The sequence below is a fragment of the Heterodontus francisci genome, chromosome 15 (genome assembly GCF_036365525.1).
Source record: "Heterodontus francisci isolate sHetFra1 chromosome 15, sHetFra1.hap1, whole genome shotgun sequence".
Taxonomy (NCBI): Eukaryota; Metazoa; Chordata; class Chondrichthyes; order Heterodontiformes; family Heterodontidae; genus Heterodontus; species Heterodontus francisci.
Window position 1 is genome coordinate 15,918,574 of NC_090385.1, and position 18,812 is coordinate 15,937,385.

Sequence of the window (18,812 nt, forward strand, 5' to 3'; positions counted from 1 at the left end):
ACACCCCCTGGAGCTGCATTCTCAAAAGGTGCTTTTCTCTTAATAAAGATGATACAGGAAATAAGAGGATCTATATATCAAGAAAGACCGAAAAGGCTGGGGCTCTTTCCTCTGGAACAGGGAAGGCTGAAGGGTGACCTAATAGAGGTCTTTAAAATTATGAAGGGGTTTGATTGGGTAGATTTAGAGAAGATGTCCCCACTTATGGAGAGTTTAGTTTAGTTTAGAGATACAGCACTGAAACAGGCCCTTCGGCCCACCGAGTCTGTGCCAACCATCAACCACCCATTTTATACCAATCCTACACTAATTCCACATTACTACCACATCCCCACCTGTCCCTATATTTCCCTACCACCTACCTATACTAGGGGCAATTTATAATGGCCAATTAACCTATCAACCAGCAAGTATTTGGCATGTGGGAGGAAACTGGAGCACCTGGAGGAAACCCACGCAGACACAGGGAGAACTTGCAAACTCCACACAAGCAGTACCCAGAATTGAACCCGGGTCACTGGAGCTGTGAGGCTGTGGTGCTAACCACTGCGCCACTGTGCCGCCCTAATTCAAAACTATGGGTCATAAATATAAGATAGTCACTAAGGAATCCAATAAGGAATTCAGGAGAAGTTACTTTACTCAGAGAGTGGTTAAGATGTGGATCTTGCTACCATATGGAGTACCTGAAACGAATAGCATAGGTGCATTTAAGGGGAAGCTAGATAAGTACATGAGGGAGAAAAGAATGGAAGGATCTGCTGATAGGATTAAATGATGTAGAGTGGGAGGAAGCTGTTACACAATATAAATATTAACATAGACCTCTTGGGCTGTTTCTGTGCTGTAAGTTCTGATTATTAACATCCTTTCTTCCACAAGATCAGCATGAAAAAATGTATCCTGCTGAATGACATGTTGCTGCACTACAGTGCCAACCCTGCAGTGTCCATTGAAGAGTAAACTTTGCTTACTGCCCGCCTGTTAAATCTGCTTTTCAGACAACAACATAACTCACATGAAAATACATCATCACATTACTTGCACATGGAACACAGGAACATAGAAGCATTAGGAACAGGAGTAGGCCATTCAGCCCCTCGAACCTGCCCCAATCACTGCTAATTAGTTTCTCAACTCCATTTTTCCGCCTTTGCTTCATATCCCTTTATACTCTTACCTAACAGAAATCTTTCTCGCTCAGGATTAAAAGCTTCAGTTGTCTCCAAGCAGCCACAGCATTTTGGGGGAAGAGAGTTCCAGATTTTCGCTACTCGTTGTATGAAAAAGTGCTTCCTGATTTTGCTCCTGAATGGCCTGGCTCTAATTTTAGATTATGTCCCCTTGTTCTTGATTCTCCACCAGAGGAAATAGTTTCTCTTTATCTATCCTATTAAATTTGCTTCGTACTTTAAACACCTCGATCAGATCACCCCTCAATCTCCAAGGGACAAATAAGCACACAGATTTTCTCATGCCACAAATCAAAAAGTTATTTAAAAATATATTTGCACAGGATGTGGACAAGGTGGCAATTATTGCCCATCCCTTGCTGCCCTTAGAGGATGTTATCGGGCTGCCTTGTTGAACTGCAGCAGTTCTTGCAATGATGGCATTCCCACAATAGTGTTGTGTGGACAGTCTCAGGTACTTGACTTAGTAACAATAATAAATGGCCAAATCATACTAGTGTGAGTGCCTGAGGGAAATTTGAACATTATGGTGTCCCATGATTTTCTTTTTACATTGCTCATGGGATGTGAGTGTCACTGGCAAGGCCAACATTTATTGCCCATCCCCAATTGCCCTTGAGAAGATGGTAGTGAGCCTCCTTCTTGAACCACTGCAGTCCATGTAGTATAGGTACGCCCACAGTGCTGTTAGGAAGGGAGTTCAAGGATTTTGATCCAGTGACATTATTTCCAAGTATTATGACTGAGGTGGGAGGATTGCACTGTCTTTTCTAGTTCCACTTTTCCACAGGACACAACATATATTTTAAAAAATGTTTACCCAGTTAACGATTCGGTCAATCATATAGTCTAGTCTCTATCCCAGAATAAAATACGCCAACCAGCTTTCTTTAATTAACAACAAAATTATCAGTTTATTATCAAACAAGACTTATCCAGTAATGAAACAAAGCATTAACACACGGATTGAAATATGAAAGTTCCCTTTTTAGATTCCCCACATACACACACTGGAAAAAATACAGAAATGTTTTCTGCAGAGGCCTCTGCAGAGGTTACCAAAAAAAAGACAAAAAAAGGAATACTTTGGACAAATACTTATAAAAATAAAAATATGCATGAATTCTAAAAATACGTTAAAAAAAATGGAAGCTCTTTCATAACGCAAGATGGTGTGTGACTTGAAGGGGAACTTGTAGGTGGTGGTGTTCTCATGCATCTGCTGCCCTTATTTTTCTCAGTGGCAGAGGTTGCAGATTTGGAAGGTGCTGTTGAAGAAGCCCTGGTGAACTGCTGCAGTGCATCTTGTAGATGGTACACACTGCTGCTACTGTGCGCTGGTGGTGGAGGGAGTGAATGTTTAAGGTGGCCAATGGAGTGCCAGTAGCGTACGTTGCTTTGTCCTGGATGGTGTTAGCCTCTTGAGTGTTGTTGGAACTGCACTCATCGAGGCAAGTGGGGAGTATTCCATGACATTCCTGACTTGTGCCTTGTAGATGGTGGATAGGCATTGGGAGTCAGGAGGTGAGTTACTCGCTGCAGAATACTCAATCTCTGATCTGATTTTGTAGCCACAGTATTTATATGATTCGTCCAGTTAAGTTTCTGGTCAATGGAAACCCCTTAGGATGTTGATGGTGGAGGATTCAGCGATAGCAACCACGGTTAATAATGGGCCAGTCAGTTTAACTTAGATCGTGGTAAAGCTTTTAGAGACGATTATCCGGGACAAAATTCACAGTCACTTGGACAAGTGTGGATTAATTAGGGAAAGCCATCCTGGTTTGATAGATAAATTGATTGAGGTTTTTGATGTGGTACCAGAGGTAGTTGATGAGGGTAAAGCGGTTGATGTGGTACATGGACGTCAAAATGTGTGTTGATAAAATGCCATTTTAATAGACTTGCCAGCAAAGTTGAAACCCATGGAATAAAAGGGAAAATGGTAGCAGGGATATGAAGTTGGCTGACTGACAGGAAACAGAGAGTCAGAGAGTAGAATTGAATGGTTGTTTATCGGACTGGAGGAAGGCCTACAAGTGAGTTTCCCCAGGGGTTGGTTCTAGGACCACTGAATTTCTTGATATATATTAATGATCTACATTGGGCGTGAAGGACAAAATTTCAAGATTTGCAGATGAAACCAAATTTGTAAGCATTGTGAACTGACAGGTGGATAGTGATAGACTTAAAGAGGACATAGACAGGCTGGTGAAATGGATGGACACATGGCAGATGAAATTTAATGCAATGAAGAGTGAAGTGATACATTTATGGTAGGAAGAACGAGGAGAGACAATATAAAATAAAGGATACAATTGGGGGGCACAGTGGCGCAGTGGTTAGCACCGCAGCCTCACAGCTCCAGCGACCCGGGTTCAATTCTGGGTACTGCCTGTGTGGAGTTTGCAAGTTCTCCCTGTGTCTGCGTGGGTTTCCTCCGGGTGCTCCGGTTTCCTCCCACAGCCAAAAGACTTGCAGGTTGATAGGTAAATTGGCCATTATAAATTGCCCCTAGTATAGGTAGGTGGTAGGGGAATATAGGGACAGGTGAGGATGTGGCAGGAATATGGGATTCGTGTAGGATTAGTATAAATGGGTGGTTAATGGTCGGCACAGACTCGGTGGGCCGAAGGGCCTGTTTCAGTGCTGTATCTCTAAACCAAAAAATCAAATCAATTCTAAAGGGAGTGCAGGAGCAGAGGGACCTGGGGGTATATGCGCACAAATTGTTGAAGGTGGCAGGGCAAGTTGTGAAAATGGTTAATAAGACATACGGGGTCTTGGGCTTTATAAATAGAGGCATAGAGTACAAAAGCAAGCAAGTTATGATTAACCTGTATAAAACACTCATTCTACCTCAACTGGAGTATTGTGTCCAATTCAGGGCACCATGTTTTAGGAAGGATGTGAAAGCTTTAGAAAGGGTGCAGAAAATGTTTACGAAATGGTTCTAGGAATGAAGGACTTCAGGTACGTGGTTAGATTGGAGAAGCTGAGGCTGTTCTCCTTAGAGAAGGTTGAGAGGAGATTTGATATAAGCTTGACCACCTCTGAGGGTTCTAGACAGAGTAGATGGAGAGAAACAGTTCCCATTGGCAGACGGTTGAGAAGCATAGATTTAAGGTGGTTGGCAAAAGAACCAACGGTAAAATGAAGAAAAACATTTTTACGCAGTGAGTGTTTAGGATCTGGAATGCACTGCCTGTGAGTGTGGTGGAAGTGGACACTGTTGGGGCTTTCAAAATGGGATTGGATAAGTACCTGAAGAGAAAATAAATTGCAGGATTACAGGTAAAGGATGGGGGAGTGGGATTAGCTGAGTTGCTCTTGCATAGAGCCGACATGGGTACGTTGGGCTGAATGGTCTCCTTCTGTGCTCTAACTATTCTATGATTCGATGATGAATGTCAAGGGGAGGTGGTTGGACTCGTTTTTTGCTGGAGATGATCATTGCCTGGCACTTGTGTGGCACGAATGTTACATTTTCACTGTTACTCATGTCTTGTCGGGGACAGAGAATGCACGCCAGAAAGATTCGTTTTTTGAAACTTGTTGAACTTTTTCTGACGAAATTAGTGTCCCTTTAGGGGAAAAATAATTTGTAAATTTGCGCGATGGTGATAGACCTTATTAGTAACACTAAGACCAATATACAGGAGTGCACTCTTTCGAAGTGCCGTTGACCTCCCAATGGCGCAACAACACCTGGGCAACTAGAGACCAGCCTTTCAATGGCCCATCTTGATTATCCGAGCACCGCTCTTCGGTGCGCGACACACTGGGAGCTGTAGTTTGCTGCTCCTTGGCGTCAGTGTGCGGAGGTCGGATAAAACTACAATTCCCGGCGTGCAATGCAATAGAGGGGCGGTGCTAAGTAGGCGCAGCCGCAATGGCGGGCTGCCCGGAAGCTTTGGCCGGTTTGTTGTCGACGTGGGGAGGTTGGCAGGTGCGGTGGATATGGAATGAGGCGGAGAGTGGGTGCTGATCATGTGGCTGAAACCAGAAGAAGTGCTGCTGAAGAACGCCCTGAAGCTATGGCTGACGGAGAAAAACCACAAGTACTTCGTCTTACAACGTCGCCGAGGTTACGGCGAAGGTGGCGGCGGATTAACGGGTAAAGTTGCCGACGCTGCCGAGAGGCAGCGCAACGCCGCAGATTGAGGGGCGCGCCGGGTTGCGCGCAGCCGTGAAGTGATGGGAGCGCCGGTGACCTGGCAGCGCGCAGCCGCAGAATGATGGGAGTGCCGGCCACCTGGTAGGGCGCAGCCGCAGAATGATGGGAGTGCCGGTGACTTGGCAGCGCGCAGCCGCAGAATGATGGGAGCGCCGGTGACCTGGCAGCGCGCAGCCGCCGGCTGTTAATGCTCTGAAGGCAGAGCAAATGAAAAAACACATTCTTGTACTCCGATGCCAGTGTTAGTGTGAAACTTAATTGATATAAGGGAAAACCTTATTTGTTTACCTGCCATTTATTTATTATCTACTTTACATTATCATTTACTTACTAATATCCACTTATTTAATTTTGTCATTTCTTTGACATTTATTTAATCTGTCATTTATTGGTTCAGTGATATGTATTTATCTCATTTATTGATTCTTTGACATTTATTTAACCATCTGACATTTATTTAACTATCTCATTATTTTGTCATTTATGTATTTGGTATTGACTTAATTATTTATCTGTCTTTAAACGTCATTTAATTTTGGCATTTCTTTAATTGCTTTATTATTTGTCATTATTTATGTCATTCATTTATTTATGCCATTCATTTATTATTTGCTGTACTCTATTTGTTTACTCTTTGTGCCTCTGTTTGTATGCATTTCTTTTTACCTTCCCCTCAAACTCTTGCTCGCTCTCTGTCTCTCTCCACCTCCTTTCAGCACAGAGAACTGGTGTTGTCGGAGCTCCAGCATGCTTTCTGACTTGTGCTACTGCACCTGGCACATTTAGTATTCTTGGTCGAGGGATGCTGTTGTGTTTTTTCATGGACCATTCCAGGAATTACTTTTTGGCAAGTTTTGTGATTTGTTGCTTAAGTTGACAAGTTGTTATTCATGTCATTGATTTTCTTATCACTAACATGGATTTTTCTGTACTTTAGTCTTACCCATTTTAGTTTTGTGTGCAATAAGTCTTGAAGTGCAGTCAAATCTAAAATTAATGGAAATAGGAAAATGAAATAATCATTCAGTTTTGCCACTAGACGAGGAGGATTTATGTTACACTGTTTTCTGTTTGAACATTCGTAGCTTGAAATGCTTTGAGATTCTGAGGTTTCATCAGGCAGTGTACACTTTCTCCTGAACATTAGACATACTGCCAGGGGACTGGGTTGATGCACTATATGTTTTCACTTCTGGGATCTAGGGATAGAATCCTGCTCAGATAATGGGATGAAATCCCTGGTTATCTTCTGGCTGTAATCCAGTCTGGTAATCCAGTGTGTGCCGGGTCATAGTACAAATTCAGCAGTGTCATTCAGGCCACAGAGTGACTGATGTAGGAAGTGCTGCAGTGGGCTCACTGGTGCAGCAGGTAATGCTCCTGACATTAGACTGAGGCACACAGTCACGTATTTCATTGCTAATGTTATGAACATATTAATTTTATTTGACGGTTCTCAAAGTGCAGCATAAACAGCTATAGCTATGTTTGCCAATTAATAGAGAATGATCCTGCATAGATCATCTGAATCTGACAAGATAAATGGAAAACTTTTCCAAAAATGCAATTAAAATGCATCCAGAGATTTAGATTTAGCATCTGTTAAGTGCAATCAATTGTTGACATTGCAAGAATTCACTATATCTAAGTTACTGATCTGCTGCAATAAAAATAAAGTTGAGGCAGTGTTGATTTTTTTTTCAGCCAGCGCACTTGAGTACTGGATCAAATTATTGTTAGATAGCCTGTTAAAGGGTATGAGAGCTTCCCTTTGTTTCAATTGATAAATGTCTTCGGTGTGGAAGTGAGCCAGGCACAGCAGGTGGGTCTGTTGCCCACAAAACTAAACTGCAGTGCATGTCAGTATTTCTGGAGGAGGACTGGGGGAAAGGGCAGAAATTAAGGGGCAGGGAATTATTAATGTACTCATGTTTTCGACACTTTTCTGGATTCAACTGGCTCTGTTGGATTCCAGTTTATTTTTAGAACCCCAGGTTTGAGAGTGCTGATCCCTGTTCCATTTTGGAACTTTGTTCATTGTCTTAATATTTTTAAAAATTACATTATCACTTTGGATCTTTCTTTTAGGAGATACCCACCCTGTATATGCCAGTTCCGTGCCTCTAGTAGCTGGATAGCATCAAACTTTTCTCTTGACAGTCAGGGTACATTTAAAGAATCATGTAATAATAGAGTACAGGATGAGGCCAGTGGGCCCATCATGCTGGCATTGGCTCCTTGAAAGAGCTAGCCAATTTGTTTCATTGCTCTTTCCCCACAGCCCTGCAAGTATTACCCTTTCCAAGTATTTATTCAGTTCCCTCAATAACATTATTGAATCTGCTTCTGCCATCCTTTCACTCAGAAATTCGTCACACAGAATTCTTCTCTCCTGCACTAAAATTGTAATGTAAGTCGAGAGTCAGAAATGCAGCAGGAGATTGCATGGATGAGGTAGTGTCTCTCTGCTTTCTGCTTTGCTTAGGAGTCAGGTTGAGCCCTAATTCTGGATTTACTGCAAAACGTTATGGAAAGAAAAATATTTGCACTTATATTGTACCTTTCACAACCTCAGCATGTCCCAAAGTGGTTTATAGCATGAAGTGCTTTAAAAATGTAGACATTATTGTAATGTAGGAAGCACAGTTGTCAATCTCTGCAAAGCAAGCTCCTGCAGACAGCAATGTGATAATGAGTGGATAATCTGTTTCCAGTAATGTTGGTTGAACGATAAAAATTGGCCAGGGCACCAGGGATAACTCCCCTGCTTTTCTTTGAAATAATGTCATGGAATCTTTTATGTCCACCTGAGAGAACATCTCGGTTTAACATCTTATCTGAAAGTTGGCATCTCTGACAGTGCAGCGCTCCCTCAAGACTGAAGCATCAATACAAAGCAAAGCACTTCACACCGATGTTGCCTTTGTAATGTGAATAGACTCGGAAAAACTCTGGTGAGTTATTTAAATTATATCATCTGTGATCATGTTCATGGGATGTGAGCATTGCTGGCAAGGCCAGCATTTATTGCCTCTCCCTAATTGCCCTTGAGAAGGTGGTGGTGAGCTACTGCCTTGAAACGCTGCAGTCCATGTGGTGTTGGTACACCCACAGTGCTGTTCAGAAGGGAGTTCCAGGTTTTTGATCCAGCGACAGTGACGGAACGGCAATTATAGTCCAAATCAGGATAGTGTGTGGTTTGGAGGGGAATTTGCAGCTAGTGGTGTTTTCAAGTGTCTGCTGTCCTTGTCCTTCCAAGTGTCAGAGGTCTTGTGTTTGCAAGGTGCTGTTGAAGGAGCCTTAGCGAGTTGCTGCAGTGCATCTTGTAGATGGTACACACTGTTGCCAGTGGTGGTTGGGTTGCTGATCAAGCAGACTGCTTTGTCCTGGGTGGTGTCAAATCTCTTGAATGAGTGCAGTTCCAACAACGTTCAAGCAAGTGGAAAGTATTTCATCACACTCCTGACTTGTGCCTTGTAGGTGAACAGGCTTCAGGGAGTCAGGAGGTGAGTTACTTGCCACAGAATTCTCAGCCTCCGACCTACTCTTATAGCTACAGTATATGTCTGGTCCACTTAAGTTTCTGGTCAGTGCAACCTTCAGGATGTAAGGACTTGCGAGCATGCAGGCAGATAGTGAATGGGTGACCACCAGGCAGCCTCAGAGAACCAGGCAGGTAGTGCAGGAGTCCCCTGATATGATCTTACTCACTCATCAGTTTTCCATTTTGGATACTGGTGAGGGTGCTGGTTCCTCAGAGGAGTGCAGTCAGAGCCAAGTTTGTGGCATCACAGGTGGCTCAGCTACACAAGGGCGGAAGAGGAGTGGAAGAGCAGTAGTGATAGGGGATCATTAGTTAGGGGAACAGACAGGCATTTCTGCGGCAGTAAACGTGACTCCAGGATGGTGTGTTGCCTCCCTGGTGCCAGGGTCAAGGATGTCAGAGGCTGCAGGACATTCTTCTGGGGAGGGTGCACAGCCAGAGGTCATGGTCCACATTGGTACCGGTAACAAGGGGGAATGAGGTCTTGAAAGCAGATTTTAGGGAGCTAGGAAAGAGATTCAAAAGCAGTAATATTGGACTTACTCCCAGTCCCACGTGCAAGTGAGCACTGGAATAGGAGAATTAAGCGATTGAACACGTGGCTGGAGAACTGCTTTATGAGGGAGGGCATCAGATTTATGAGATGTTGGGACTGGTTCTGGAGCAAATGGGACCTGTACAAGATGGACAGGTTGCGTCTTACTGGACTGGGATGAATATCCTTGCAGGGAGATTTGCTAGTGCTGTTGGGGAGGGTTTAAACTAAATTGTCAGGGGGATGGGAACCTGAGGGAGCTCAGATTGGAGGGAAGCAAAACTGGTAACTTGTCTGGGGTATGGGAACCTGGAGCAAGTATTAGAGAGGAATTCCAAGGTGCACAGAATATTGGGGGAAATAGTGAGCATGAGAGTAGAGAATAGTATGTTATTAGGTGGTATCAGAGTAAGGGAGAAAGTAACAAAGTCTGAATCAGCATTCATCTGCATGTATGTGAATGCACGGAGGTTAATAAGACTGGTGAGGTACAGGTGCAGATTGCCAAGTGGAAATATGATGTGGCTAGAACAGAGTCCTGGCTCAAAGAAGGGCAGAACTGGGTGTTAAATATTTCTGGGTACAAGGTGTTCAGGAAAGATAGGAAAGAGAAAAAAGTGGGAGGGTGGTGGTATTGATTAAGGAGAGCATTGCAGTGCTGGAGAAAAAAGATGTCCCAGAGGGGTTGAGGACAGAATCAATTTGGCTAGAGCTAAGGAACAAAAAAGGTGCAGTTACATTGCTCGATGTTATAATTAACTGGGGGAAGGTCAACTTCAATGGGGTAAGAATGGAGCTGGGGCGAATAAATTGGAGTCAAAAGCTGGCAGGAAAACTGGTCGATGAACAATGGGCTACCTTCAAAGAAGAGAAAGTTCAGGCACACTCAAATTATGTTCCCCTGAAGGGGGGACCCTTGGAGCAAACAAATCCAGAGCTCCCTGGATGACAAAAGAGGTCGAGATTAAGATAAAGAAAAAGTGTGCTTATTGAGAACCAGGCTGAATATAGAAGGTCCAGAGGGGAAGTGAAAAAGCAAATAAGAGAACCAAAGAGAGTGCATGAAAAGAGACTGGCAGCTAACATGAAAGAAAATTCCAAAGTTTTCTATAGGCATATAAATAGTAAAAGGGTGGTAAAGGAGGAGTGGGACTGATTCGGGACCATAAAGGGGATTTACACATGGAGGCAGAGGGCATAGTTAAGATATTAAATGAATACTTTGCATCTGTCTTTACCAAAGAAGGTGCAACCCAGGCAATGTTGAAAGAGGAGCTAAGTCAGACACTACAGGGGTTTAAAATTGATGATGAGGACGTATTAGATAGGCTGTCTGTACTTAAACTGGATAAAAAACCAGGGCTGGATGAGATGCTTCCAAGGATGCTGAGGGAAGTGAGGGTGGAAATCGCAGAGGCACTGGCCATAATTTTTCAGTCCTCCTTAGACTCTGGGTTGGTGCCAGAGGACTGGAGAATTGCAAACGTTACGCCCTTGTTCAAAAAAGGGTGTAAAGATAAGCCCAGCAATGACAGACCAGTCAGTTTAACTTCGGTGGTGGGAAAACCTCTAGAAAAAAATAATTCGGGACAAAATCAATAGTCACGTGGACAAATGTGAGTTAATTAAGGAAAGCCAGCATGGATTTCTTAAGGGAAAATCATGTTTAGCTAACTTGCTGGAGTTTTTTGAAGAGGTAACCAAGAGGATTGATGAGGGCAATGCTGTTGATGTGATGTACATGGACTTTCAAAAGGCGTTTGATACAGTGCCACGCAACAGACTTGTGAGCAAACTTGTAGCTCACGGAATACAAGGGATGGTAGCAACATGGATACGAAATTGGCTGAGTGACAGGAAACAGAGTAGTAGTTAATGGATGTTTTTCAGGCAGGAGGAAGGTTTGTAGTGGAGTTTCCCAGGGATCAGTGTTGGAACCCTCGCTTTTCCTGATATATATTAATGACCTAAACCCTGATGTACAGGGCACAATTTCAAGGTTTGCAAATGATACAAAACTTGGAAGCATTGTGAACTGTGAGGAGGATCGTGTAGAACTTCAAAAGGACAAAGACAAGTTGGTGAAATGGGCAGACAGGTGGCAGATGAAGTTCAGTACAGAGAAATGTGAAGTGATTCATTTTGGTAGGAAGAACATGGAGAGACAATATAGAATAAAGGGTACAATTCTAAAGGGGGTGCAGGAGCAGATAGACGAAGGTGTTTAAGGCATTGAAGGTGGCAGTACACGTTGAGAGAGCAGTTCATAAATCATACAGTATCCTGGGCTTTATTAATAAGGGCATAGAGTACAAGAGCAAGGAGGTTATGTTGAACTTGTGTAAGACACTAGTTTAGCCTCAGCTGGGGTATTGCGTCCAATTCTGGGCATCGCACTTGAGGAATGACGTGCGGGCATTGGAAAGAGTACAGAAAAGATTCACGAGAATGGTCCCAGGGATTAGGAACTTCAGTTATGAAGATAGATTGGAGAAGTTGAGACTGTTTTCCTTGGAGAAGAGAAGGCTGAGAGCTGATTTGATAGAGGTATTCAAAATCATGAGGGGTCTGGACAGAGTAGATAGAGAGAAACTGTTCCAACTCGTGAAAGGATTGAGACCGAGAGGGCATAAGTTTAAAGTATTTGGTAAGAGAAGCAAAAGTGACATGAGGAAAAGCTTTATCATGCAGCGAGTGGTTAAGGTCTGGATTGCGCTGCCCGAAAATGCAGTGAAGGCAGGTTCAATTGAAGCATTCAAAAGGGAATTAGACAGTTATATGACAAGGAAAAATGTGCAGGGGTATGGGGAGAAGGCAGGGGAGTGGAACTGAGGGAATTGCTCTTTCAGAGTGCTAGTGCAGACATGATGGCCTCCTTCTTCGCTGTAATGATTTTGTGATGTTGATGGTTGGGGATTCAGCGATGATAATGCTATTGAATGTTGAGGGGAGATGGTTAGATTCTCTCTTATTGGCCATGGTCATTACCTGGCACTTGTGTGGCGTGAATGTTACTTGCCACTTATCAGCCCAAGCCTGAATGTTGTCCAGGTCTTGCTGCATATGGACACAGACTGCTTCAGTATCTGAGGAGTTGCGAATGGAACTGAATGCTGTGCAATCAGCAAATATCAAATGACTTTTTTTTTAGAGTAACACCTTTTAAGATATTTTGACTATGAATTTATAACAATGTTGTCTTGCCTCAATGTGAAGCAGTTTTTGGCACTCCTACCAAATTTTGTATATAACTCCCTGTCTTCTGATTTTTGTTTTCTTTTGAAAAGTCAATATCCTGAAACCAATATATGATTCCTTTTCCCACAAGCTGTGCTGCAATAAAAGTACTGTAATTATTAGAAACAGTGAGAATGAGCTCATTTTGACTGTAAAGTCAACTTTAACTTAACTGTGCTGACATTTATCCAGTAATTTATTTGAAATATGTTCCGAAAGTGCCTCTGTTTTGTTAAATTTTTCTTTGAGGATTCATTTTTAAAAGATTGAAGAAATGTTAAACTTTGGGGTTTTCAAAGGAGGATCCTGTAAAGGCCTCTTGACATTGGAAAAAACAGTCCCTGGAAATGTTTTTTAAAAGGGCGCTGCGACGTCTTGTGAGGAAAACGAGCCTTTCCGGGAAACCATTTGACTTCCAGTTCAATAAGCAACAGAGAACTTTGGACACGATGAGAAGTTGTTTAAAAAGAAGTGACAGGCCAAGATTGATGGAGGTCAGAAGGTTGACCTCCTGTCATCAGTTTTGCACCTGCATAAAAAGGGAGAGAACTTCCAAGGAGAGGAGAGAAGACCACCACCCAGCTCAGCTTTCCAGCACCTTTTGTATAAGATCCTGAGAAGTCTGCTGTCTTGGAAGAAAATTGATTCTCAACACCGCCTGAAAAGAACTGTTCTGAAAGATCCCAGTGATCCATCTACGTGTACTCTGAGGCTAGACTAGGCCAGTTTTGGAACACAACATATCTCGTCTGTTTTTTCAAGAATGAATAAGTATTCAGTCTAAGTGGTTTTTTTTTGTGCTTTTTTTGTAATAGAGCTCTAAACAACAATCCCTTTTATTATTGTGGTTAACGTGTGTGCGTGCGCGCGTCTAAGGTAAAAAGGGAACTTTAATATTTCAATCTGTGTGTTTGTTTTACGTCATTAAGACTGGTTAAGACTTGTTTTATAATAAACTGATAATTTTGTTGGTTATTAAAGAAACCAGGTTGGTTTATTCTGGGATAAAAATAGAGTATATGACCGACCGTATCGATAAGTGAGAAAATTTAAATATATGTTCTGACCCATGGAGAAGTGGAACTAGAATAAGTAGTGCACTCCTCCCGCCTTGGTCATAAGTATCGGACATGCTGAAGTTTGCCGACTCATCATAGTCTATGCAAGAATTTGCCATGGAAAATGTTTGTTTTCAGTTGGAGAATTTTGTTGTTTTTTTTTCAAACACAATTAGGATTAATGGGTTTAGTGACTTGCAGTAGTGTGCACATATGAATGTACTTGTATGTGAATTTCTGTCGGGAAGTTTTGATTTGCACGCTAGAAATTGTTTTGAAGTGTTCTAAACCAACTTAGTAAATCAGTTAACTATCATTGTAACTGCATGATGCCTCAGTTATAAAGAACAAAGAAAATTACAGCAACAAAAACAAGAAATGCTGGATTCACTCAGCAGGTCTGGCAGCATCTGTGGAAAGAGAAGTAGAGTTAACGTTTCGGGTCAGTGACCCTTCTTCGGAACTGACAAATATTAGAAAAGTCACAGATTATAAACAAGTGAGGTGGGGGTTGGGCAAGAGATAACAAAGGAGAAGGTGCAGATTGGACCAGGCCACATAGCTGACCAAAAGGTCACGGAGCAAAGGCAAACAATATGTTAATGGTGTGTTGAAAGACAAAGCATTAGTACAGATTAGGTGTGAATATACTGAATATTGAACATCAGCAAGTGCAAACCTGAAGAAAAACAACCTGAAAAAAACAGTGGGTAAGCAAACTGAACAAACTAAGATGAAATGAAATAAATGCAAAAAAAGATTGTAAAAAATTTAAAAAGGAATGCAAAAAAAAAAGGAAGAAAAAATAACTAAAAATGACTAAAAATGAAAGTAAAGTGGGGGGCTGTCATGCTCTGAAATTATTGAACTCAATGTTCAGTCCGGCAGGCTGTAGTGTGCCTAATCGGTAGATGAGATGCTGTTCCTCGAGCTTGCGTTGATGTTCACTGGAACACTGCAGCAATCCCAGGACAGAGATGTGAGCATGAGAGCAGGGGGGAGTGTTGAAATGGCAAGCAACCGGAAGCTCAGGGTCCTGCTTGCGGACTGAGCGGAGATGTTCCGCAAAGCGGTCACCCAGTCTGCGCTTGGTCTCCCCAATGTAGAGGAGACCACACTGTGAGCAGCGAATACAGTATACTACATTGAAAGAAGTACAAGTAAATCGCTGCTTCACCTGAAAGGAGTGTTTGGGGCCTGGGATAGTGAGGAGAGAGGAGGTAAATGGGCAGGTATTACACCTCCTGCGATTGCAAGGGAAGGTGCCCTGGGACGGGGACGAGGTGGTGGGGGTAATGGAGGAGTGGACCAGGGTGTCGCGGAGGGAACGATCCCTTCGGAATGCTGACAGGGGAAGGGAGGGGAAGATGCGACTGGTAGTGGCATCACGCTGGAGGTGGCGAAAATGGCGGAGGATGATCCTTTGGATATGGAGGCTGGTGGGATGAAAAGTGAGGACAAGGGGAGCCCTGTCACGGTTCTGGGAGGGAGGGGAAGGGGTGAGGGTAGAGGTGCGGGGAATGGGTCGGACACGGTTGAGGGCCCTGTCAACCACAGTGGGGGGAAATCCTCGGTTGAGGAAAAAGGAGGTCATATCAGAAGCACCGTCATGGAAGGTAGCATCATCAGAGCAGATGCGTCGGAGATGGAGAAACTGGGAGAATTACAGCACAGGAACAGGCCCTTTGGCCCTCCAAGCCTGCGCCGATCCAGATCCTCTATCTATACCTGTCGCCTATTTTCTAAGGGTCTGTATCTCTTTTCTTCCTGCCCATTCATGTATCTGTCTAGATACATCTTAAAAGACGCCATCGTGCCCGCATCTACCACCTCCGCTGGCAACGCGTTCCAGGCACCCACCACCCTCTGCGTAAAGAACTTTCCACGCATATCCCCCCTAAACTTTTCCCCTTTCACTTTGAACTCGTGTCCTCTAGTAATTGAATCCCCCACTCTGGGGAAAAAGCCTCTTGCTATCCACCCTGTCTATACCTCTCATGATTTTGTACACCTCAATCAGGTCCCCCCTCAACCTCCGTCTTTCTAATGAAAATAATCCTAATCTACTCAACCTCTCTTCATAGTTAGCGCCCTCCATACCAGGCAACATCCTGGTGAACCTCCTCTGCACCCTCTCCAAAGCATCCACATCCTTTTGGTAATGTGGCGACCAGAACTGCACGCAGTATTCCAAATGTGGCCGAACCAAAGTCCTATACAACTGTAACATGACCTGCCAACTCTTGTACTCAATACCCCGTCCGATGAAGGAAAGCATGCCGTATGCCTTCTTGACCACTCTATTTACCTGCGTTGCCACCTTCAGGGAACAGTGGACCTGAACACCCAAATCTCTCTGGACATCAATTTTCCCCAGGACTTTTCCATTTACTGTATAGTTCACTCTTGAATTGGATCTTCCAAAATGCATCACCTCGCATTTGCCCTGATTGAACTCCATCTGCCATTTCTCTGCCCAACTCTCCAATCTATCTATATTCTGCTGTACTCTCTGACAGTCCCCTTCACTATCTGCTACTCCACCAATCTTAGTGTCGTCTGCAAACTTGCTAATCAGTCCACCTATACTTTCCTCCAAATCATTAATATATATCACAAACAACAGTGGTCCCAGCACGGATCCCTGTGGAACACCACTGGTCACCCGTCTCCATTTTGAGAAACTCCCCTCTACTGCTACTCTCTGTCTCCTGTTGCCCAGCCAGTTCTTTATCCATCTAGCTAGTACACCTTGGACCCCATGCGCCTTCATTTTCTCCATCAGCCTGCCATGGGGTGCAGATTGAAAGTGATAGGCAAAAGAACTGGAAGCGACTCGAGGGGAAAAACTCCTTTTATGCAACGAGTGGTTAGGATTTGGAATGAAAACAAGAAATGCTGGAAATGCTCAGCAGTCTGGCAGCATCTGTGGAGAGAGAAGCAGAGTTAAGTTTCAGGTCAGTGACCCTTCATCAGAACACAGATCAGGTCACTGGTCTGAAACGTTAACTCTGCTTCTCTTCCCACAGATGCTGCCAGACTTGCTGAATATTTCCAACATTTCTTGTTTTTATTTCAGACTTCCAGCATCTGCAGTATTTTGCTTTTTTTCTAGGATTTGGAATGTATTGGCTGAAAGGGTTGTGGATACAGATTCAATAGTTGCCTTCAAAAGAGAATTGTACAAATATACTTGAAGGAGAAAAATTGCAGGGATATGGGGAAAGAGTGGGATAAATTGGATTGCTCGGCACAGTCAATGGACCGAATGGCCGCCTCTGCTGTAGTATTCTAGAATTCAATATGCTCAATTATTTTCTAGATGCTTGCGTATTTAAAACTTCAGTAAAAGACGCTTTTGCTCACTGTAGATACATTTCTTTGATCTTTATCTTGCTGTCTTCCTCCTTCACTTTCTATAGCTCTGATGTTTCAGGTATTTTAATGTTCATTTTCCTTTAATTGAAAGTTTTGGATATATTAAATTTTGCATTTCAATTAACAATGCTAGAGTATACAGCAACTCTTGTAGCTCAATGACGGTCACTAATCTCTTTTTCAGTGCTTTGTGTATGTTTGTTTGGAAATTCTCTGTTGGCCCCTGTGTAACTATCAACATTTCCCTGTCCTAACTTCCAGAAATCAGTCAGTTACTGGAAGCAAAACAATGCTATAACTGTAGGAAGTATTTTCTTAATACGCAAAGATCGTGTCTAAATGTTTTGCTGGTGTTGCTTAGGTGTGTATCACAAAGATCCCATAGTGTCATAGAGTTATACAGCACAGAAACAGGCCCTTCGGCCCACCATGGCCACGCTGGCCATCAAGCCTATCTATTCTAATCCCATTTTCCAGCACTTGGCCCATAGCCTTGTATGCTATGGCATTTCAAGTGCTCATCTAAATACTTCTTAAATGTTGTGAGGGTCCCTGCCTCTACCACCCCTTCAGGCAGTGCGTTCCAGATTCCAACCACCCTCTGGGTGAAAAAAAATATCCTCAAATCCCCTCTAGACCTCCTGCCCCTTACCCTTAAATCTATGCCCCCTGGTTATTGACACCTCTGCTGAGGGAAAACATTTCTTCCTATCTATGCCCCTCATAATCTTGTATACTTCAATCAGGTCCCCTCCTCAGCCTTCTCTGATCTAAGGAAAACAACCCTAGCCTATCCAGTCTCTCTTCATAGCTGAAATGCTGTAGCCCAGGCAATGCTTCTCTTTTCACCTGCTGAGTGGTTCCAGCATTTCTTGTTTTTATTTCAGATTTCCAGCATCCGCAGTATTTTGCTTTTATATTAACATCCTGGTGAATCTCCTCTGTACCCTCTCTAGTGCAATCACATCCTTCTTATAGTGTGGTGACCAGAACTGTACATAGTACTCTCGCTGTGGCCTACCTAGCTTTTTATACAGCTGCAGCATAACCTCCCTGCACTTATATTTTATGCCTCAGCTAATAAAGGCAAGTAATCCCATAGGCCTTCGTAACCACCTTATCTGCCTGTGCTGCTGCCTTCAGTGATCTATGGAAAGTACACCAAGGTCTCTCTGACTCTCTCTACTTCCTAGGATCCTACCATCCATTGTATATTCCCTTGCCTTGTTAGTCCTCTTAAAATGCGTCACCTCACACTTCTCAGAATTAAATTCCATTTGCCACTGCTCTGCTCATCTTACCAGCCCATCTATATCATCCTGTAATCTAAGGCTATCCTCCTCACTATTTACAACACCAATTTTCGTGTCATCTGCGAACTTACTGACCATGCCTCCTATATTCACGTCTAAATCATTAATGTACACTACAAACAACAAGGGTCCCAGCACTGATCCCTGTGGTATGCCACTGGTTACAGGCTTCCAATCGCAAAGACAACTGTCGACCATCACCCTCTGCCTCCTGCTACTAAGCCAATTTGGATTCAATTTGCCAAATTGCCCTGGATCCTATGGGCTCTTATCTTGACCAATCTCCCATGTGGGACCCTATCAAAAGCCTTACTAAAGTCCATGTAGACTACATCAACTGCTTGACCCTCATCTACACACCTATTTGCCTCCTCAAA

The 18,812-nt window shown here is 43.3% G+C and overlaps 1 protein-coding gene across 1 annotated transcript in view; it reads left to right on the plus strand.

The window, feature by feature from the left end:
• Positions 1-5,073: 5,073 nt before the first annotated feature.
• The window catches only part of tbc1d8b (TBC1 domain family member 8B), an 89,257-nt gene continuing 75,518 nt past the window's right edge, over positions 5,074-18,812 (plus strand). The window contains exon 1 of the mRNA XM_068047147.1: positions 5,074-5,310. Within this exon, the coding sequence (XP_067903248.1) occupies positions 5,184-5,310 (127 nt within the window). The 5' untranslated portion in view covers positions 5,074-5,183. The remainder of the gene's footprint in view (positions 5,311-18,812) is intronic.